Below are 23,807 nucleotides of genomic sequence, written 5' to 3'. Positions count from 1 at the left end.
GCTGGACTGGAAGAGGTTATTCCTGATGATGCTTGACTGAAGAAGGCTGTCCTTGTCGATGCTAGACGGAGGGAGGTCGCCCTTGTCCTGGCTTGATCTTCTTTGATGAGGGTCCGCCAAGTAATTGATCCTCCGACTCCGAGGCTGCCATTTGATGCCTTCTCCTTTGAAAGCCTAACTATACAACCTTGGAAAATGATGAAAGAAGACCGGATTTTGCTGGACAAGGGTTGAATTGTGGTCTTCCTTTGGATGAATTATGCCTCCATTAGCCTCCAAAAGGCCTCACCTTCCACTAGCTTCTCCAAAATCTGGAAATTCGCCTCCACTCTGCTGGATTTCGCTCCTCAAATTGCTCCTCAATTTCACACTTAGAAGGATGAATGAATGATTTGAAACTTGAAGCAATACTCCCCCATTATATAGAGCGCTCACCCTACTCAACCATGAGGCCGACCTAGTTTTTTAATAATAAAATAAGATAAAATCCCACCTAAAAGGAGGCCGACTTGCTTGTAAAAGCAAATAAATGCTCTTGAGCGCTCACCTTTTATTTTTTTAAATTTCAAAATTAATTACAAGGCCCAAAGGTGGATTTTTCATTTATTTCAAGGCCCAAAAAATTAATTTATTAAATTAAAAATGCCTTAATTAATGCGCATTTAATTCAATCTTTCCAAATGTTTTAAATTTGGCAAATTTGGTGAAATTTGGGAATATCAAGGTTTGACTGAGGCTTAGTGAAGCTTCTTCAAGATTTCGCCCTGGACCCTCTGGAAGGGTCAAGAGCGATTTTTCAATTTTAGGCCAAAATTTCACCTTAGTTTGATCATTAAACTCCTTCAAGGCGATCTCCAGGGTTCATTTACCTCCATTACTGAGCTGGCTCATCAAAATTTTGAAGGAAATAGTGCATTTAGGGGGATTTCGCTCTGGACCCTCTGGAAGGGTCAGGAGTGAAATTCATAATTGGGCTCAAAATTTTCATTTTCTAAAGTTCACAACCCCTTCAAGGCATTCCAAATAGCATTTTTCACCGAGGTCCAGGCTTAGTCTCATTCAAAACTTGGAGAAAAAAGGTGGATTTAGGCTTTTTCGCCCTGGACCCTCTAGAAGGGTCAGGAGCGATTTTCCATGCCTAGGCTTACTCCTTCATCATTTTAACTCCAATCAACTTTACAAAGCTAGGAAATAGTCCTCTTCATTCACTCAATCCATGCTTGGTTCGTTCCTGCAAGGCAAAATAGGGGATTTTCAAATTTTCGCCCTAGACCCTCTGGAAGGGTCAGGAGCGATTTTTAGGTTTTAGGCCAATTTTCCAATCCTTTCATCTTCAAATCACTTCCATGGCATAAAACATCTTGCCTTACTCCCCTTCAAGTCATAAAAACCAAAATCTCATCTTGAAATGCAAGGAAAATAGGAGGATTTGGAAGTTTCGCCCTGGACCCTCTGGAAGGGTCAGGAGCGAATTTCCCTTTGGGCATCAAAATTTGCATCTTTAGCAATCCAACCCAACTTCAAGGCAATTCAAACGTCATTTTACACCCATGTCTAAGCTTGGCCTTGCTCAAACTTTGGAGGAAAAGATAGGTTTTAGGATTTTCGCCCTGGACCCTCTGGAAGGGTCAGGAGCGATTTTCAAGTTTTGAGCATGTTCCTCTATCCTTTCAACTTCAATTCACCTTCAAGGCTAAAAACACACTTCTCCTTGCATGTTCAACCCAAGTTTCACTTGATTTCGCCAGGGAAAATAGGTGTTTGAAGAATTTTCGCCCTGGACCCTCTAGAAGGGTCAGGAGCGAATTTGCCTTCTTTGTCCAAAATTCATTATTCTGCATGCTTTTAAATCTTCAAATGTATCAAGTGACGTCCAATCTTCATTCCAAGAGACCCTGCACATAAAAATTTAGCCAAAATTAGTGACAAATAAGCTCAAATAAGATTTTTGCTCTGGACCCGCTAGAAGGGTCACGAGCGAAATCTTCATTCCAGGCTAAATTGCTCAGTTTTTTTAAGTCTCAAACCATTTCACAAGGCAAGGTTAGATCATTTTCCAATTTAGGAACAAGGTTTCAAGCTCAAACAAGGTGGCAAATGAAGTTTATGATGAATTTCGCTTTGGACCCTCGGGAAGGGTCAGGAGCGAAATTCCTAATCTTGGCCAAAATCCTGACTTCATTTTCACATTTTTCCATCCAAACAAGTGTTTTGCCCTCAAAGATGCCTGGGAACGAGTTGGTTCTAAGTTTGGGTCAAACTAGACTGCCTTATGGAGATTTTCGCTTTGGACCCTTTGGAAGGGTCAGGAGCGAAATTTGACTTTTTGAACTCTCCGTCAGGATCATTTTATGGAATATAACATTTAAGTATAAGTTCTTATACAAGTTATATTCCATATATACTTTCAGGATGTTTGAGAGTGGTTTCAGACCTCCAGGAGCTATATTGCAAAATCTAGTTTTTGGAGGATTTTCAGTTTTCCAGACTGTTGTGACCATTTCACACATCGCCCCATTAAAATGGGGACCCCCTCTTTTTGCTTTTGTTTTGCCTGTTCTTCTCTCTGCTGTTAGGGTTTTGAGTAAGTGAGTGAGTTGTCTGGACTAGGGTTAAGCCTTAGGGGTTTCTTTTGGATATTTTCAAGCCGAGTCCAGTCCAATTTTGAAGATTATTAAGCATCCTCCCGAAGATTGCAATTTTTTAGGATGAGCCTGTCAGGAAGTTAGGTATGTCTCAGGTTAGGTCCAGTCAGGGTTTTTTGAGGGCAAATTCAAGCTATGTCTAAGTGTTAGCATTTTGATGATGGAATTGTGTATTCTTGCCTAGGTAAGTTTTGATTAAAATTTTGTTGAAGGCTTGCTAACTGGTCCCTGGCCTTGAAGATGACCTAACCCTGCCTGGTGAAGTGATTGAAGATTTAAATTGTGGATATTTTGGCTTATAAAGGTGAAATCGCTCCTGTCCCTCTCCCAGGGACCAAGGCGAAAATGTTATTTGGTGCATATTGGTTACTGACTTGTTTAAATTGTTTTGTGCAGGGTCTCCAGGGGAGATGATTGGACGTGAATTGAAGATTTTAAGGATTTTGAAGATTTGAAAATGATGAAATTTGAAGGATTAAGATAAATTCGCTCCTGTCCTCCACTGAAGGACCAGGGCGAAATGATTTATTTTGGTCATTTTTGGCCTTGGTTGATCAAATTGAAGCATTAAGGACACAATGAAGGATGAAATGAGCATAATGGAGCATCCAGACTCAGTTAAAAGCAATGAAAGGTTGGACCTTTTGCCTAGCAAGATAAATTCGCTCCTGTCCCTCACCAAGGGACCAGGGCGATTTTCTTTACACACACCTTTTGGGACCTTTCCTGGACTTGGGCTCTCGTTCATGGCTTGTAAAAGGATGATATCTTCCTTAGCAATGAGATTTCGAGATGAAAAGCGAGAAGATTTGGCCTAGAGGGCAAAAAGCGCTCCTGTCCTCCACTGAAGGACCGGAGCTTGAATTCCAAATTTGCATTATCCTTGCAAGATTTAAGTGATTTTACGATTTGAAGAGGTCAAGGGGAGTGTGTTTTGTCCGTTGAATATAACTTGAGTGGGCCACAATGAAGAAAATCAACCTAAGTAACAAAAGCGCTCCTGTCCCTCCTCAAGGAACCAGAGCGATTTTCAAAGGATGCTCCTGTCCCTCAGCAAGGAACCAGAGCGATTTTCTAACAAGGCAAATATCTTGCAAAGTTAAGGCAAGTTTTGTGTTTAAGATGAATGAAAGAGGACGTAATCGGTCCATTGGAGATAATTTCGAAGACTAGCAAAGCACCAGTGAGCTTATAATTGCAAAATCGCTCCTGTCCCTCAGCAAGGGACCAGGGCGAAAAACACTTTTTCTAGCTTCCCCCTCCAAATTTGGACGAATCCAGGCCAAGGCACGAGATTCCAATGATATTTAAAGTGCTTCAAGATGGAATGGAGTTGCAAAGACCATAAAATTCAATGAAAATTGGCTAGAGCGCTCCTGTCCCTCTCCAAGGGACCAGAGCGAAATCTTCAAATATGCCTAATCGCCTAACATTTTGAAATGCTACTTTTGTTTCCAAAACTCAAGATGGAATGGGGAATCATGTTTTATGCCTTAGGAGTAACTGAAGGTTGATGTGGTCAAGAGATTGTGCAATAAACTAAAAAGCGCTCCTGTCCTCCACTGAAGGACCAAGGCGATTTTCTATAAAATCAACAATATCCTCCAAAACCACGCCAAGACAAGGTGATACAAGATGGGGAATGCCTTTTGAAAGATAGTGAACAAGGAATCGCCTCCAAGAATCAACAATCCTAGGCTCAAATACAAAAATCGCTCCTGTCCTTCACTGGAGGACCAGGGCGAAAATCTTTGGAAAGCCCATTTTGTCTTGAGAAAGCGAGTTGAACATGCATAGAACGAACAATGAAGATCATTGCTTACCCCCAAACTTGAATTGGCAATTTAGAAGATAAAGATCAAGGACAAAAGACAAAAATCGCTCCTGTCCCTCACCAAGGGACCAGGGCGAAAATGCTTTAAGGCAAGCTCCTTCCAAAGATCACATGAATTGAACTTAAAGTTCCAGATAAAATGCCATGTTGAATGTCAAGGATGAAGTTTTGAACGTAAAGAAATGAAGGATTGAGGACAAAAATGAAAAGGCGCTCCTGTCCCTCTCCCAGGGACCAGAGCGAGGTTATTGACATCCACCATTTTTCACCATGCCTGGGCACCAATATCCTCCAAACCACGTTAGATGTCAAGTTCGCTAAAACTTCGAAATATTTTTGAAATTTTTTTTTATTAAATTGGCATTTAATAAGGGTGCGTTGGTATTTAATAATTAATTTAAGCCTTGGAAAATCGATTTTTATTATTATTAAGACATTCGAAATTAATTATTATTAAATAAAAAAATTAAAAGATAGAGCGCTTGAGGTATCATTTTAATATTTTTGTAAAGTCGGCCTCTTCTTTTATTATTTTTTTGTTTATTTTGGGTTTTATTTTACCAAGTCGGCCTATGGGAAAAGGAAGTGGTGAGCGCCTATATAACATGGGTATTTTGAACCATTTTAATCAATCATTCAATCATTCATTCAAGTGCGATTTGGAGGAAGCAATAAAAGGTGCGAAATCTGGTCTAAGTTGGAGTGAATTTTGTTGAAGGCTAGGGGTGGTGGAGTTGATAAAGGAAGCGCATTTTGAAGACTTCGATCTACCTTTTCCCTAGCGAATTTTCCTAATTTTGCATCATTTCTTAGAATTAATCCTCAAGTGGAGGTGTCAAGACGACAACCCCAAAGGCAGGAGCATCCACTAGTCATCCAGCTCTCATGAAGGAAGATCAGAGGAATGAAGAATTGGAGACCAAGATCGTGTCAAAGTGGAGCAACATTGGAGATACCGACTTGGGAAACTTTAGCGTGAAGAAGTTTCGAGAGGTCCCTTACATTGGAAAGCCATCACCTGTTGCAAAGAGAATAATTGAAAGTGGCATTATCAAGGCGGCCGGTTTCCCTCCAGCAGTCCAGTGCCATGAGCTGATGATCGAGTGTGCCCGCCATTATGACCCACAATCAAGATCAATCGTGTCCAAGGAAGGGAACACTTTGGCTTACCTTTCAGAAGAGGCTATCAGTGAGGCTCTCCATCTGCCAGAACATAGGGATATGATTTACAAAAGCATAGAAGGAGCCAGGTCCATGTATGAAGATGATCCAGACACTTGTTTGAGCATCATTAATAAGAATTGGTTACTCAAAAGTCGTCCTCGCCTGAGCAAGATTCCCAACACACCACATAGGATCGACTTCCAAGAGGAGTATAGAGATTTGATAACTTTGCTCAATCGAGTTACAGGGGCTCCTCAAGCCTTCTATTTTGAGAAGTGGATGTTCTACTTCATCCAAGTGATAGTTCAAGGAAAAGGAACAATTCATTGGGCTAGAATTATTAGCCATTGCTTGTATGTACAGTTAAGAAGACTAAAGGCTACCAAATCCTTCCACATGAGCTCGTACATCATATATGCCTTGATCAGGAGTTTTGAATATGCGGGACTACCTCACAGAGGAGTGATCGGAAGAGGGCCCGGAGAAGTCAGAGTTTGTGATTCTTATGTCCATTTGCATCATCCACCTGGAAGTGACTACAAGTTAGTCAATGATACCTTCACGATGAACATCACCAGTACATTGCAAGGCGGGATTCACAATCGGCTATCTCAAGATGCACAGGAGCTTGTAAAGAGGTATGGTGCTTGGTTCATCCAATTCCAAAAATTTACATATATTAGAGTTCATGGGTGTCCTTCGCCTCCCTATATGTTGCCGAGATATCCAACAGACAGGATAGTGCTACTTGAGGTGACTAGGCAGTTGGCAGCTTATGCGAAGACATTCAAACACAGGCATGGAAATGGAATTCCTGTGCCTATCATACTAGGGAATTCAGTTGAGGTATGTCCTAATGCTCTAGCCATGGATGATGCAGAGAGGGAGTTGGCCTTATATTCATTTTCATTCTTTGCCTTGAGGGAGAATTTTGATCCTTATGGGTATATAGAAGAAACAGTTGGTAGAAAGTACAAGCACGAATTTCAGATAGAGGACTTTTGGATGAATCTCTCAAGTGATCTAGAAGTAAAAAGAAAGAGGCATTCCAGATTGCCTTTAGATCTCATCAGGAAATGCAAAGTTTACAGAGTGGCTGATCAAGCTCAGGACAGTGGTAGATATCTCCAATCATCTTATGACCGAGAAGACAAAGCAGTGAGGATAGATTGGAACGAGCCTGAGGTTTTGGACTTAGAAGCTTTGATGGCTCCAGTTTTGTCATATACTTGCAAATGGGTAGATATACAACATCAAAAGTTGAGAGATCAGAACGTACCAATAAATTTTACTTTGGAGGAAAAGATAATGGATGGAGGAGCTCATAATTTACTCCAGTGGTCAACTCTACTCCAGATGAAGTTCTTTTCGAAGACATTAGCACCAAATGCAATCAAGTTGAGGAGGTCATCCATCCAATTTAGGACAAGGTGTTTGAGGTGTTATGTTCTGTTCTTGGCAGAAGGATTGAAGATGAGACAGATGTGAATCTTCAAGAGTTGGAAGAGAAGGCTAAGGTCATCTTTTGCAAAGATGAGAATATTATCACAGATGAGCAAAGGGATCAAATGTTCGCTACTATGCTCCTGATTGAGAAAATCAAGGAACTCGAACCTGGATGGGATGTAGCTCTTCTCAAGGCCTTCGATCAAGTTATTCACTTGGAGGAACAAATGAGGAATCTTCCCGAGATTCCTATTGCTGAGATTGAAGGAATTGTATCCAGATTCATTGCATATGCTAAGAAGGAGCATTGGAAAAGGAACAAGGTTCTAGAAGAGAGGTTGTTATAGATGATGTGGCACCTTAATTATCATTGGTCTATGTTTCCTAGATTTTTGTGCCAATTAAATATTTGGCTATGCATTTAATATTGTTCAATAAAAGGGGAACTTTTTGTAATAAACCCTAATTAGGGTTTAGGTGTCAGAATCTCAGCCGTTGATCTTCTTTTGATCTGGGCCGTTCATTGTAATTGAGGATGCTATATATACCCTCACTCATTTTCATTTGTGAAGTAGTAAGATTAGAATGAGAGATTAAGAGGAGAAATAGATATTAGAGTCAGATAGTTAGAAGTTATTTTGTAGCAAGATTGAGCATTGAAGAGAGAATTTCAAGCAATTGTTGTCTATTTTGGCTTTGAGATCAATAAAATATTGAAGTTATGGTGTTTTATTGCAATTATTGTGGCTACTTTCATGGTTGCTTACTTTCTTGAATCATTCTTGATTGAAGTAGTAATTAAATTTGAAGGACTAAGTGTTGAGCTTGATCTTTGGTGAGGTTCACGTTCCAAACCACTAGCTTATATTGAAGTTATGGTGTTTTATTGCAATTATTGTGGCTACTTTCATGGTTGCTTACTTTCTTGAATCATTCTTGATTGAAGTAGTATTTAAATTTGAAGGACTAAGTGTTGAGCTTGATCTTTGGTGAGGTTCACGTTCCAAACCACTAGCTTCTTGCTGATTGTAAGGACGCCTTGTGTGGTCAACTGGAAATATTTGGATTGCTTAAACCTTCAATCATTATTGAACTATTGATATGTACCTTCATGGTAGTGTCTATGATTCTTGATGAATTGAAAAAAAATCATTAGTCACCTTAGAAGATCGCATCAATTTCAGTAGAGTTGTTATTCCTTGGCAATACTGAAATTGGTAGAATCTTACCAAGTCTAGCCTACATTGAATCATTCTTAGGTTTAGATTAGAATTCATCTCTGCAAACCCCACCTTTTGATCCTTTTGAGAACTTGTTAGTTTTAGGAAATTCTATTCCTGCAATACGGAACGTAAGGCCCCTTGATGAAACAGCATTCACAACGACCACTGATGCTTATCCACATGTAGAGACCCTACATCAAAGAACCTTGGAGTCATCCTGATTGATCCTTTTTTGCGACATCTTCAGCAATCAGAGGCTTTATTCAAGAGAGGATAAGGTACCCTTGGGTATTTTATTCTGTGTTTGATTGTGTACAAAATACATGTCAACACAGACTTAGCCAAATTTCAGGATCAGGGCATTCCAGACTTAGCCAAATTTCAGGATCAGGACATTCCAGACTTCATCACTCATCAACTTGACCTCACTCAAGCAGAACCTGCTATCCAGGTGATCCCCTTGGTGACACTCGAAAGTTAAAGGCTAACAGACAAAACCCTAAAAGACCTAGAAAACAAACCCTAGAAAGCAAAACGCAGGGGTCCCCATTTGCAATGGGGCGATGTGTGAAATGGTCACAACAAGTCCATGTGTCCTCTTTGTCGGTATCCACCTCAGCTCAGTCCATTGTGTCGGTTTAAGCATAGTCACCGACCAACACACTACCGGTGTTTATCTATCGGTTCAACTTCCCTACCGGTTATACATTTACCTGCCAACCTTCATGCCATCTCTTCTTTGTTTTGCCGTTTGGATCACATTTGCCCAGTCACCAAACTCAGACACATGTCCATCTGATAGGAGCTCTTCACTTTGTCTCTTTTGCTCGCCTACCGGTTGACTACACTCATGTCTACATACTGGTAACATCCATAGGATCACTATGTCAACAATCTTCAGCTATGTCCAACCATGGCAACATCAATCTCCATCTGATCTTCTAGCATACCAGTAGATATGTTTACTGGTGGACAACACTCTTGCCTGCATACTGGTGACACCCTTGATGACTCCATGCCTTCAATCTCCAACTGTTCTCCATCTGCATCCCAGTAACACACTTTTGCCTCTTGGTGTAACTCTATATCTATAGGGCTAAGGTACTTCTCCTTCATTAGCTCGAACCTCTTCTCAACTGGTTTGCCAAAGTGGCAAACTCATCACTCCTTATCCTACCTTTTTTGTCTTGGTAGCTCATCATGCCTTCTCTTGTTGATCCGGTACATATCTTTGATCTCATACACGTGAGTCATCTTTATGTTCCACCTTGATCATCCGGTATGAGTCTTCAATCACTTGCCTTATGTTTCTTGATTGACCTATCCCAGAGAGTTATAATGCATTCCATGCATGTTGGGTGATAAGCTCAGTATTACCACTTACCGGTGGAAGTGGATCCTTGTCACCTGCTGGCCAATAACTGGTGGGAATGGTTGTCATCATATTGTGCTCTCTGCTTCCGGTATTGCACCAACATGACTTCCCTGTTTGAGCAGACACAACATCAATCAGACATATAACCCGGTAACCTTCCCACATGTCTTACTTGCTATCATGAGGCAGCACACTCTCTGTCAGTCTTCTCTTCATCTTGTGACAACATCTTTAACTGGTGGGAGTCCTGCTGCTAGTCCTCAAATTGCATACCGGTTGCATTGCATATTCTTATTTGTTCAACCCTGCTTTCTTACCGGTCACATCCTTACCGGTTGGCAACAATACAATGCCAACACATCACTCACCGGTTAACATCAATGACAACAATACCGATTGACATCAATGACAACACAATGCCAACATATATTGGTATATCCATTTGGAAATGTAAATTTATTTCTACCTAAAGAACATAATGGGTCATTTGTACAAAATACATATCCTCCAATTAATTGTTGACTTCTTTCTAAAAAGTCCTGTAAAGATGCATCCACGAGAATGATTTGAAATGTAGGGGAACAATTTACACATGGAGTTAGTTCCAGAAAAAACTGAACGACATATTTACCAACTGATTAAAGTAAATGATTTCTAATATTTCTAATTTTTTTTCATGGTAAATAAATTAACCAGGTTTAAGAGTTTTTTTTAATATTTTGAGTACTTAATTAAAAAATAGTTGCTTTACTTTGACAATTCAGCTACCCATGATTAAGCCAACAATCTATAGAAGTTTAACACCCTGTATTGAACATTTCCCATGCAGGGCACTCCACACACACCACTTATCAGGCAACTTTACGTCTACCATATAAATATCTACACTCTAGCATCTACCATCTAACATATCCATGTACTAGTAGACTGAATTGCTTGTATCAGTGACTGTGAATTAAGCTTAATAGAAAGCCTTGATAGAAAGACAAGGAGGTAAAGGTCAATTGGACCAAGGTGGAAATCACAGATTTGAAAGACTTGATGAGGCAAGTCTTGGCCTATACATGCAAATGGGTAGATATCCAACATGAAAAGCTAAAAGAACAGAATGTGCAATTAACATTTGACTTAGCAAGAAGAGCAGGATTGTTAGAGGATAATGAAGGTGGTGTGAGTGCAGGTGGAAGCGCCACCCGATCAGCTCAGCTCATCCCAAAGGTTCCAAGAGGAAGGAGAATCATGAGGAAAAAGGATCATCACGTAAAAGGCATAAGTCAAATTCCGGTCATCCTTCTACTAGTACTTCTTGGCATGAAGAAGAGATGCATCTAGATAAAGGCCACAAAAATCAAAGACTTGAAAAGAATTTGAGTCATGAGGTGAATGAATCAATGGAATCAACAATCCAAAATGATAGAAGTGAAAAGAAAGACAAAGGAAAACAATTACAAGACCAAGAAGATCCCGTTCCCCACATTCAAGTGAGTGATGAAGATGAAGGAGAAGATAGTGATGAGACAACTTCTCCTCCTAGAGATGAACAATTGCTCGAAGAAACACAAGTAGGAGAAGGAAGATCCTCTATCTCGACATGGCTTAAAGAGAGGCTTGCCAAAGAAGTAATAGCAGTAGATGAAGAACCATTGGGTGACTTGGATAGTCTCCTAAATTGGACTCGAGAAATCACTGAAAGGAAGAAAGCAACAAAGATGTCTAAAGTGATAAGGGAAAATACAGGTTCTCGAGTGATACAAATCGCTACTCCAATGGTTGATAAATTTGAAGGTGATATCACAGCAGAAGAGTATGATGTGGAAACTATTGATTTGGGTCCGCCTACCATTAAGCAAGCATTGGGTGATATGAATGATTAAGTGAAAACAGTTCATGATATACTTACGATGAAAGTAGAAAATAATAAGAAACTGGAGAGAGAAGTGCATGGAGAAATTATTTCCAGTAATTCAAGGAGCCATTAAGGCAACATGATCCATCGGTTACACCACCACCTTTGCTTCCTCCAGAATCAATGAATCGTGTGGAGAAAATAAGGAATTCAGCACAACTAATGGATGCTTGGATAGACAAATCCTTCAAGAAGGCTGATAAATTCGTAAGAGATATAATTAAGATACTTGATAGAGATACAAAAGTTCTTGGGAGAACTCAAGCTCTCATGGCAGCATTTGATACTTTTGTCTACACTAGGGACATCACTATCCCCGTCTTGCAAGAAATGAGGAAAACACCTAAGCAAATTTTGGTGAAAGAAGGGATATTGAAGGATGGACAGTCACCGGGCTTTCTGCATTGGGGAAGCTTGCTTCGCATGAGAAAGGTTATTTATGAGGATATCAATAATGGCTGCAATCAAGTTGATGAAGCAATCCACCCTATTCATGACAAGATTGTGGAAGTAGTACAAATCATTCTTGAAAAGGAGATAGACGTCGGAATGCACAAAGATACCAACGAGTTGGAAGAAAGATAAAAGTCATTTTCCACGGAATTGATGGGTTGATCACAAAAGAGCAGCTAGATGACATACATGCACTCATGGTACTTGTCTACAAGACAAGGGATTACGAGCTTGGATGGGATACTACTTTCGTCTCCGCCTTTGAAGAAGTTATCTATCTAGAAGAGCAATTGAAGAACCTGCCAGCAGCTCCAACAACTAAAATTGAATGCATGACGACAAGGTTCATTGAATTCGCCAAAAGAGAAAAGGAAAAGGGGAACAAAATTCTAGATGACAACTTGCTGTGATCCTATGTGGCGATGGTGTTTTCTTATTGGAGATTTCCTCCTTGTAATTTGTGCCAAATGGCTAATGTGCCTGATCATGTTTATATAGATAGGTTTTGATTATATCAAACTTTAATTAGGGTTTAGGTGGCAAAATCTTGGCCCTTGATCTTCATTCAATCTTGGCCATTTGTCATATTTGGGAGAACTATATAACTCCCACTCATTTTCATTTTTAGGGGATTAGAGGAGAGACTTGAAAAATTGTTGCTATTTTTGCTATTGGATTAATAAAGACATTGAATTGTGGTGTTTCTATTCAATCCTTGAAGTGTTTGCATGCTTATTCATCTTCTCAAATCAAGCTTTGAAATTAGTTTAAGTATTTAAGTTGAATGATAGAATGTTGTGTATGATTCATGGTGAAACTCTTAATCCATACCACTAGCAGTTTGTTGATTGCAAATTCGCTTTGTGTGGTCAATTGGAATCTTTGAAAGTGCTTTAGTTCAATTGTTATTCAATCGTTGATAATGCATTTAATTAATGGTGCCAATGTTTGGTAATAATTTGAAAATCATCTAATTTCCTTAGAAGATCGCATTAGCCTTTGTGGAGTTCTTGTATGTTGAAGCAAAGACTAATAGAGTTTCATCCAAAGTCATCCTTCACCCTTGCATTCTTAGGAGTAGCTTAGTATCTCTCAACCCTCAACTTTTGCATTTTCTTTATCAAACCATTAGAAGTAGCAGTAAGTAGGAAAGCTTCGTTGCATATCATTCGAAAAAAGCATTCCTTGAGGTCTAGGCATCCATCTCTTAAGAAGTATGCAAGGCCCCTTGGATTACCAGCAATCACATCAACTAATTGAGCTATCCACATGTCATGACTTGACTATAGAAACCTTGGAGTCATCTTAATTGATCACATCATTTAGCATCCAAGAAGATTTTGATCAAGAGAGGATAGAATACATTTGGTATTTTATTGTGTGTTCGATTGTGCTAAAAAAACATCAACAGGGGGCTCTAACATAAGCAGGTGGGTCCCATAAATAGTTTATTTGTAATTCTTTTAATGCGCAAAGTGGGGTGCCAGCATGAGGGACTGATCCTCATAAAACAGACTCAAACTAATTTACTTTATTTATTTTTTTAAATATAAATATGAATAGAGGGCTGCACTCATTATTAAATATAATCTGTTTTTTCTGTCTTGCTTAGCCTTTGATATTCATACTTACAAATCCTTATTATCATTCTCCTTGGTTTAGATATTATTATCTTGTTCAATATGAATTCAATGACAACTGTGATAACTATCAAGATCGCTGCACATATGAATTTGCGGCCACTGCCATTGTATAATCAGATTGGAACTGTAATATACATGTATGATCAGACTGAGACTATAATCACTGTATGATAATCATCCCTGCTGATTAGAGTTGGAGATTGGGGAGTGCGGCAGGGGTATGTGGGTTGGTAACGTCCAGCCTGTGCACATCCAATTATATCAGCGCCATGGTATGGACTTGTAATGAATGGATGGGTCGTGGTTTTTGAAGGAGCTGCTGTTTGTGGAAGTGTGGATCTTGCAGACATTAACAGTTTCTTTATCTGAACTCATGCAGATTTATATTTGACTATTGTGTACCGAATAAGAAGTTTTGTACTGTGTTCAAAGGAAAAAAACAAAACAAAACAATATTGAGATAGTGTAATGCTGGGAAATTAAAGAATCATTTCATTTATACTGTCTAATTGCTCTGATTTTAAAGTACAGCAGTACTGTACAATGGCTATCAATGTTCTTTTGATTAGTTATTGGTTGTTAAATTCACTATGCATGAATATGCTAGAAATTGAATGAATGCAAAAAGCAAACAAAACAAACGCACCAGGTTCAACTTAACCATAGTCCACAGAGGAAAAGAAAAAAAATCAGTCATTCTTCTTCTTCAGATAGGGCAGCCTACTACAATGGTATCAGAGCCGAAGATTCTGCCAACCTGAGGGTCTAAAAACTCATGCATCATCAGTATTATTTCAAGAGAAATAGATCCAACAATAACCTTAACCTAAGTTGCTGGTACGGGTACGGGTACGTGGGCATGGTACGCTGGTACGGCAATTTTTTTAGGGGGGGCTGGGTACATATGGGTACGTCCGTACAAAAAAAGTAAAAATCATAAATATATACATATATACAGTCTAATAAGTAGAAACAAAAATTAAATTTAGAATCCCACATATCATCCATATGCTAAACAAAACTTGGAACTATCATATATGATTCATATTGATATAACTATAACAAAATTACAAATTTACTGTAAGTCTAATCTAATATGAAATATCCATTTGTCAAACTTTGAATGTTATGATAGATATCGAATTCATTGTTCATTGGCTCAACCATTCAACAATAAAATAACACAACTAATAATCAGCAATAGCATCATATGGGTCACTAGGAAGATCAAGATCAACATCATCATTGACATTAGATGATGTAGGTAGAGTACTGGAACCACATGCAGCCTCACTGCCACTTGCACTAGCAGCACATTGGCTATCAGACTCACCAGAAAGTAAAGATTGTGTGGCAGCTGAAAAATCCAAATCAGTTCGCTCTGGATCTACATCCCAAAACTTTGTGCTCCCATCCTTATACTCATTTTGTTTATGAGTAAGAAGGCGCAAGTTTGAATGCACATAAACGAGCTCTTCCGCCTTACTTGCTGCCAGTCGGTTGCGTTTCACTAAGTGGATAAAGGAGTGTGTGCTCCAATTTTGCTCAGATGAAGAGGAACGAGCAACCTATTGAATAATTGACACAAAGTGAGAGGGTGACAATTATAAAATAGTAAAAAATCTAAATTTAGAGAGCAATAAAAATTAAGAAACTTACTTGCGATAAAACTTTGATTGCAAGAGTTTGAAGGTTTGGTGATGTATGGCCATTGAGGTACCACCAAGCATGAGAATCCTTTTTATACTTGTCACCGAGAGCGGAAACACTTTGACCATTGGAGGCTACAAAATCAGCAAACTCACTTGTCATTAAATCCTTCATTTCAGAATCGGGGAAGAGTTTAGTAAGTGCTGTCCTACACCCTTCACTGACTTCTGAATCTCTATATGGTGGTACCCTTGATGGCTTAGCAAGCATTTAATCACTATAAAATTTGGGAGTCAATGCAAATGCAAGAAGATGTAGTGGGGTGGTCATTTTGTTCCACCACTCAACACAAATTGATTGTACCTCTTTGAAGAAAGTTTCTTCGGGATCTTGCTCTTTTGCATTGATGATGGCTTTCATTTTCTCATCATCGAGTCAATGCCATCATATACCTCTCCCAAACATGGGTGATCCATGTCAGTATAACGGATCATACTCATGATGGGCTCAGTGAAACTCAAAAGATATTCCACTCGATCATACCAAGTGTCATCTAGGATCATGCGCTTTACATTTGCTGCCCTCTCAGTATTGGATTGCCTCCATAGGGACCAACTTTGACTAATTACCATGCCAGCAAGTGGTTGTCGCACCTTCACAAGTCGCCTCAAGATGTTTGTCATTGGATGCAAATCGAGTCTCGACAACCGATTCAAAAATTAAAAATAAAAATTAGAATACAAAGAAGACATGATAAAAAAATAAAAATTAAGTAACCATCAAAGTGAAATGTAGATTTTAAAAATTGAAGTGTTTCAATTACCTTTAGCAACTCCAACTGTGAAAATGATCTGAAAATTGCCTGTGACATGTTATGGTTTGTGATGAACATTTGGATCTCTTCAGCCTCAACATAAATTTGTTTGATCCAATGTATTTTTCTGCCTATCTTTTGTAGCATGAGGTTGAGAGAGTGGACAGCACAAGGTGTCCAAAATATGTGTTCAAACTGTGTCTCAATCAACATACCTGCAGCTCTACAATTCTTTGCATTGTCCGTTATTACTTGGACAACATTTTGAGGTCCCACATCCTGAATGCATTGTATAAGGATGTTAGCAATAAATTGTGCATCCTTCACCCGTCCCTCACAATCCACAACTTTCAGAAACATTGCCCCTTTAGGGCACACTGCAATTACATTAATTAATAGCCGATTTTTGGTATCCTTCCATCCATCTGAAATGATGGACACCCCCGTTTGTTTCCATGAATTTCTAATGGGAGCCAATGCATTGTCTATGTTTTTTACGTCCTTTGCTAGTAAGGTGCTATGTACCTTCTCATAACCTGGCCCTGTGTACCCTTGTGGAGGCTCATTTACCTTTCTCAACATATCCTATCAATATGGTGATCGTACCACATTAAATGACAAACCGTTTGCATATAGACATCTTCCAACGGATTGATCTGCAATCTCTTTAGCATCATTCTTAAATGCTCTCTCTAATGGTCCCCTGCTTCTCTTCACAATAACAGGTTCTTCACTAATTGGGTCCAAGAATGGGTGGCTTTCTACCACGATATCAGGAAAATCGATATAAGATGGAGAAGTAGGGGGCCTCTTTGATCTACTTCCTCTTCCTATCAACAAAGGATGGTTTGAGGCACGACCAACTCTTGCATCTGCTTCCTCTTGCTCTCTAATATATCCTGCTATTTCTTGAGGTGACATCCCATTTCCATCCTTTCCTAGACATGGTTTGATTCCTTGTTGGGGAATGGCACAAAAATGGGCTTTGACACAACTGTAGGAGCTAGTTTTTTTCGCACTATAGAAGTTGCATATCCATAAAAATGTTCCACCACCTTTTACTTGGTCTATTATTTTGACATATTTCCATAAAGGTGAATTTGGGTCAGTTTTGAAAGTCCGTTGAGGAGTAGAGCTTTGAGGAGTAGAGCTAGTAGTCGTTGCCATTATGATTTCTACAACAAATTAAAAAATAATTATTAATATTTAATAGTAAACAATAGATTCTAAATGTTAAATATATAAAATTAAATTTAATAATTTATTTAAAATGAAAGTAATTAAATTTAAATTTTTAATTACAAAATTTATTATAGTTTGTTAAATTGTTTGTTAAATGAAAACAAACAAACTAATAAAAATATAATTTTTCATTTTTAAATAATAAAACTATTTTCAATTTTGCTAGTTAATAATAATAATTATTATAAATATGAATATTTTAAAATATTCATATTTATAATAATTATTATTATTAACTAGCAAAATTGAAAATAGTTTTATTATTTAAAAATGAAAAATTATATTTTTATTAGTTTGTTTGTTTTCATTTAACAAACAATTTAACAAACTATTAAACAAACTATTAAATAAGCTATAATAAAATTTAACAAACTAATAAATTTTTTAAAAACTACAATAAAATTTAACAAACTATGATAAATTTTTTAACAAACTGTAATAAAATTTATAAGAGAAAACCTGCAGGGGAAGCCCGAAAAAATGGAGGATGCGCCAGAAAGAATGGGGGCTGGTCGTCGGCCGTCGCCGTCCTGCCTTGGCACCTCCTGTCTCGCCTCCTTTGTGCCGTCGTCGCACCTCCTCTCACCTCTGTGCCGTTGCGCCTCCTGTCGTAGCACCTCCTCTCACCTCTGTGCCGTCGCGCCTCCTCTCACCTCCGTTTTTCGGTTTTCCTTTTTCACTGTGTGTGGCGTGGAATGGTTTCACGTTTTTTAACTTTTGGCTTTGGTTTAGGGTTTAAAACGTTAAACGACATGATTCGACCCGTGAAAAAACCCTCGAAATTTATGACCGATGCGGATTCGTCAAAAAAACCCTATGGAATCGCCACGTCTACATCGGATGCGTCGGGAATCGTGACTCCAAAAACGGATACGTTTCAGGAGGAAAAAATTAGTACCCTGTCTGAATCCACAGGGATTCCAGGGCAAATCCGAACCCGATACGTATCGTATCCGGATTTGGGGGGAAAATGTGAAGTACCGGTAGCTTAGACCTTAACAATTAGACCAGAGTAGAGCCAGAAGATCCACCCGTAATTGAAGAAATAGGTGGTCCTTTTCTAGTTAAAAATATGGGTGAGAGAAGAGATTCGGGTGAGGAGAGGTTTATACAGCTATTAGATATGCTGGTACAAGGGTGGCAGCAGTTAGCAGAACATAGAGAACAACAACAAAATTAGTGGTTGGACTTGTTGACACAGATGATAGCATGACAGATGGGTATCAATGTGAATAATTTGGGTGGTGGACATAATGTAGGTAACAATCAACAAGGGGGTAATAATGGGTAAAATGGTGGAAATAATGGAGGCAACAATGGTGGACATAATGGAAATGGAGGAAATGGAGGAGGACAAATGGGTGATAATTTTGAGCAAGTAACACAACCCACCAAGACAGTGAGTTCTAGGCGTCTTTTGCCTACCTTTCCACCTAGAGTTCCAGCACAGCCAATTGTTGAGCCACAAATTATAGATCTACGGGATCAGTTTAGGAGAGACTGGGAGAGTGGAGGATAGGATTTTCAGGCAGCTATATCTCTACGTGACTACATAGATGTGAGGATGAGACATATGCCTCGTGCAAGGGACAGGAACCAAAACTATGACTTGAAGAAGAAAGTAGGGAAGTTGTCTCTACCATATTATGACACTTACGGAAAAACTACAACACGAGCTTGGGTTCGAAAGGTGGACACTTACCTTTAGCTTAATCCTATGCCTAAAGAAGAAGCCATTAAATATGCCGCTATTCACCCTGATGGAGTTGCACGAGTGGTGGCACCATGGCATGGTGACTATGGGACATGGACAAATTACTTCCTCTGTTGAGTTTACAGAACAATTGATCGAGAGGTTTGACACCAAGGACCCTGAGTTGCATTTCAAGGAGCTAGCACAACTTAGACAATGGGGTTCTGTAGATGCCTTGGCTGCAAAAAATATAAAGGGTCAAATTTAAACCCTAGATGAAAACCAGAAACCCTAGGTGGCACAAACATGAGCCCTAGATGCAAAAAACAGAGGGCCAGCCACGGATTGTAATGGTGTGCATATGGAGAGGGAAGTTGCCGACAAAATCCTATCAAAAAACATGACACAAACACAGGCGAAAAATGCCAACGCACGGGTTGGGAGTTCGTCGTGCACAGATCAAGAGTCGTCGCACGATTTGTGAAATCCTTTCTCGCACAAACAAAAGTCGCATGGGTAAAACACAGTTGCTAGCAAAAGATAAAATTGCGACATAGAGGTAGGAAGAAATTGAAAAAAACGCGTGGAAGAATTCCGCTGAAGAAGAATCCTACCATCACGATGCAACATAGAGACACAAGCAGGAAGAAAAATGCCATGCGAAAACACCAATCGACAATAAAAATTGCGTTGCAATTCTCAGTTCCGTTGCACAGAGGAAGGGTTGCGCGGGTAAAAAAAATCCCATCGCCGTTAAGGATAACATATGCGAAAAACCCTCAGGTTACATAGGTGAGAAAGGATGCATGTCGCACGACACCTTTAGAACCGAAAAAACTTTGAACAATTTTCATTAAAAAAATCCCATGAGAAAATTTAGAATTATAAATTTTCAAAAACATTTCTACCTGCTTTGATACCATGAAGATTTGGTAAAATGCATTGTTATTTAATATTTACAAATAAACGAGAGTTCATAGAGCAATTACATTAGACGATGTTTCTTTATCAAAACAATCGTTCAGAGAAGCCAGAATTAGAAACAAACTAAAGAAATTAAAAATACCCTAAATATACAATATTGACCATTAATTAAGATATACTAATATTATTCTAATATTCATAAGTAGAGACTGTCCTCTTGTTAGGGTACACAACATAGTTTCTCATTAGCATTAATATTAGAAAACATTGGTAAAAAATCCAAACTTTATTTTATGTTGAGCAATGGTTGATTGACAATGGCCATAAAACAAACTTACATGCATATATATTTCAAAAGCCTGTATCTTAATGCTAAAGCCTGAGAATTCTTATTTCAATGCACTCTGAAAGAAGATACAATATATAACAATTTCTATTACATTCTCTTAAAATTAACATCTGATACTGACAGGAGCTATCCACTAGGTGGCTTTTGTTTAGATTCAATGTGCCAATGATAAATGAAATTTATCATAGTTACCCATAGATGTAGGGGTTTGGGTATAGGTATGGGACAGGGACACCTATAAAGTAGGATAGCTGTCATGTCCCCCCATTTATAGCAGGAATAATTAATATAATTTTCGTCATATAATATGTTAAAATTATATTATACTATATTACATTGATATTTAAAAAAGATATCATACTATTAATTTACATTTTATATTTTGGATAATGTTATTATATTAATAATGTATCGAATAATGTTATTATAATGTACATTGTATTAAAATGGTGTAATAATATATATATTAATAATATACATTATATACAGTGTACACTAACAATATGGAATGATGCATTTTATTAAAATATATATTATATTTGTCAAAGTCCCGATGCCATTGTTTAAGTACTTAATATTGGCAAACTTTCTTAAAGTTCTGATAGACTCCCTTAAACGGTATGACTCCCACATCAGCACATGGTGGGTCCCGTGGAGTTAAAAGGTAGCAACCCTTCATTGGGAGAAATTGCTACCCAATGAATCATCGTGGCCTTTCACCACGATGGAGGGGGTAGAATAAATACCTCCCTCCCTGTGCCAATCGGGGGATATAAGGTAGAGAGCAAGGAACGGAACAGCAATCCAGACACAAAGGAAAAGGCACGGAAGAATCATTGAAGCCGGAAATAAGGAAAAAAGAAGCAGTTGGAACCAGCGACCAGGTACGTGGATATCTGAAATTAGTATAAAGCATACTCCAGTCAATATATTACATCCAGACAGGTGTATAAATGAATATGAACTAAACGTATGATCTTAATCAAATTTATGACTGTTAATATACTATTAAGTTAAAGGGGCAAGTTATATTTGAACAGCATTAAAATAACAGTACTACTGGACATAACATATAAATATATTTCTGCACATAAATTTAAGAAATCTTAATACACTCAAAATCAGTTTACACAAAGTACGGTAATGCTGTAAATTCATGCTAACAGTATAAGGAATAAACTGATGATAACAGGATAATAACAGTAAATGATTAACACTGACGTAATGTAATATGAACAGAAATGTGATGATAATTCAATACAGGGTAAATATGTAATATAATACGATATGGTAATTATATAACTGACTATCATAATGGAATGAATTGAATGAATATAACTTCATTGGAATACCACAAATGGTTCATTATAAATGCGGGGCTCTCTCTTAAGTACGCCACTCCATAGTGGATGTCTAACACCTGCCACATGGAGCCAAGAGGGGTGAAGCATCTGCTCTTGGGCTTAAGAGAGAAGGTAGTTGAGATGAGGGGGAACGGTGACAGAACACCTCGCTGGGTAGGCCACTCCATGATGGATGCCCACCTGCCACATGGAGCCAAGAGGGATATGGTATTCTGCCCTTGGGCGTAGGAGGGATGGTTTCTTGGACACCCTATCCAACTAATGGACTGAAGGAATTGATTACTAACAGACTTACAAACTGACATTATATAATAATTTGATCTCATCTATGAAGTATAATAATCTGATTATATCCAACAATTATAATTCTAGCAGTCTTTAATATAGCAGATTTAATTTCATTTAATATAATTCATATTTCATTTTTAAGTATTACTTCATATATGTTCTCTAATTTTGTTGCAGGAAAACTGTATACAAAGGTACTCCCTTAAAACTTAATTACCTATTTCAGATTAGGGAAAATTTAAGATAATTTAGACTATAACTAATTAGGGGACATTACAATAGCTGAGTAAATGAATAGGGGTAGGTCTATTTGTATATAAATGTAGTCACAAAAATATGTGGGTATGGGGATAGGGATGCGGTCATCACCTATAAACTTGAGTTTCCCACTAACAATAGAAATTATAGAGAAATTTGTACAATCCTGAAAATTAACTTGCCCTTTGGAAAATGCCAGAGTGGTGGTTCCTATAAAAGTTAGTCTTAATAGAGATTTGGAAATTTTGTAGCTTTATTTTTTTAATGATTTTGCCATTGTGAAAATTGTTCAGTGCAATGAGCAAAGGGGCGTCAATTGGAGGAGTACTTTCACTTCAGTGAAGGGAAGTTCTCTGCATAGGCATTATTTGCTCCGGAGATCCATTTGAAAAAGATTAACTGATACCTTTTGTGGGAGAAATGGGTAAAGAGGGAGACCCATCATCTTACAAGTACAGCATATTGATTCCTACATATAATGAGCGTCTCAACATTGCTCTTGTCACCTACCTCATCTTCAAGCACCTCAGGTAATTTTTTTTTCTTTTTCTTATATTAATCACAGCGGTAGATGTTGCATTTGCTTCAGCTGCATGTATGAATTGGATAAGTTCTGATGATCTGTCCCATGGCTCCATTGCATAAACTTCAAAATGAGGGCCTGGAAATGTTATTTTCAGTAGAGAATCTTAAAGAAAGTTTTCCCACCATTTCATGCTATGTTACCAAATTGGCTGGAAAAATGATGGTTTCCAGGTATGAGTCATACCAGAATGGTTTATGGGTCGGAATCAACTGTGGAATCAGATAGGGTAAACCAGGGCATTCTGAGGTTGATGTGGCAATTTTGTAACGATTCCATAGTGATTCCAGCATTGATGAAGTTTTCAAGGCATTTTTTGTTGACTATTTGACCTGCAAAACCCTGCATGACTGCCCCCAAACACTTTACCCCTGAATTTTTCAAGGCTTATTTACCCATTTTGTGTGTCAAGTGCAGCAATGGGGAAAAAGTAAGAATGAAAGTGTATTTTTTTTGTCAAATTCAGCAACAAGGAAAGCCATTGCACTAACAAAAGGAGAGACATGAACAGGGAAAGGATAGGAGGTGTGTTCAAACAGTTGATGACTTAGTTTCCTAGCCCACAGCAAACAGCTGACATGGTTTTGGCTATTGTGTTCCTTTAACATAATTATCCTTTAGTTTGGGGTGAATCTTGGATCATAGCATGGAGAGGACTTTAGTAAAAATGATAAATAATGTTGGGATACCTTCAAAATTCAGATTTGTAGTGTGCATTTTTTTAACTTCTAATTTAATTTTTTAATGATAAAACACTGTGTGTAATTTGATGGTCTATTGGCACTTATATGGATTGGTGCTTTTAAGAACACCTCATTTATTAAAAGTTCAGTATACCAGAAGAAATACTATTTATGGTATTTATTTTCAGAAGTTACCATTGTTTGCATATGAATCGTGGGTGTTTGGGTTTTGTCTTAAAAAAAATTTCTTCATATAATAAAACAATAATT

General features: G+C 38.2%; 1 protein-coding gene across 1 annotated transcript in view; it reads left to right on the top strand.

Moving 5' to 3' along the window:
* The window catches only part of LOC131035320 (dolichol-phosphate mannosyltransferase subunit 1), a 70,176-nt gene that overhangs the window by 12,552 nt on the left and 33,817 nt on the right, over positions 1-23,807 (top strand). Inside the window, 1 exon segment of the mRNA XM_059208037.1 lies at positions 22,565-22,801. Coding sequence (XP_059064020.1) covers positions 22,692-22,801 — 110 coding nt within the window. The 5' untranslated portion in view covers positions 22,565-22,691.

Source organism: Cryptomeria japonica, chromosome 7 (genome assembly GCF_030272615.1).
Source record: "Cryptomeria japonica chromosome 7, Sugi_1.0, whole genome shotgun sequence".
Taxonomy (NCBI): domain Eukaryota; kingdom Viridiplantae; phylum Streptophyta; class Pinopsida; order Cupressales; family Cupressaceae; genus Cryptomeria; species Cryptomeria japonica.
This window is presented reverse-complemented; position numbering and strand designations above follow the sequence as displayed.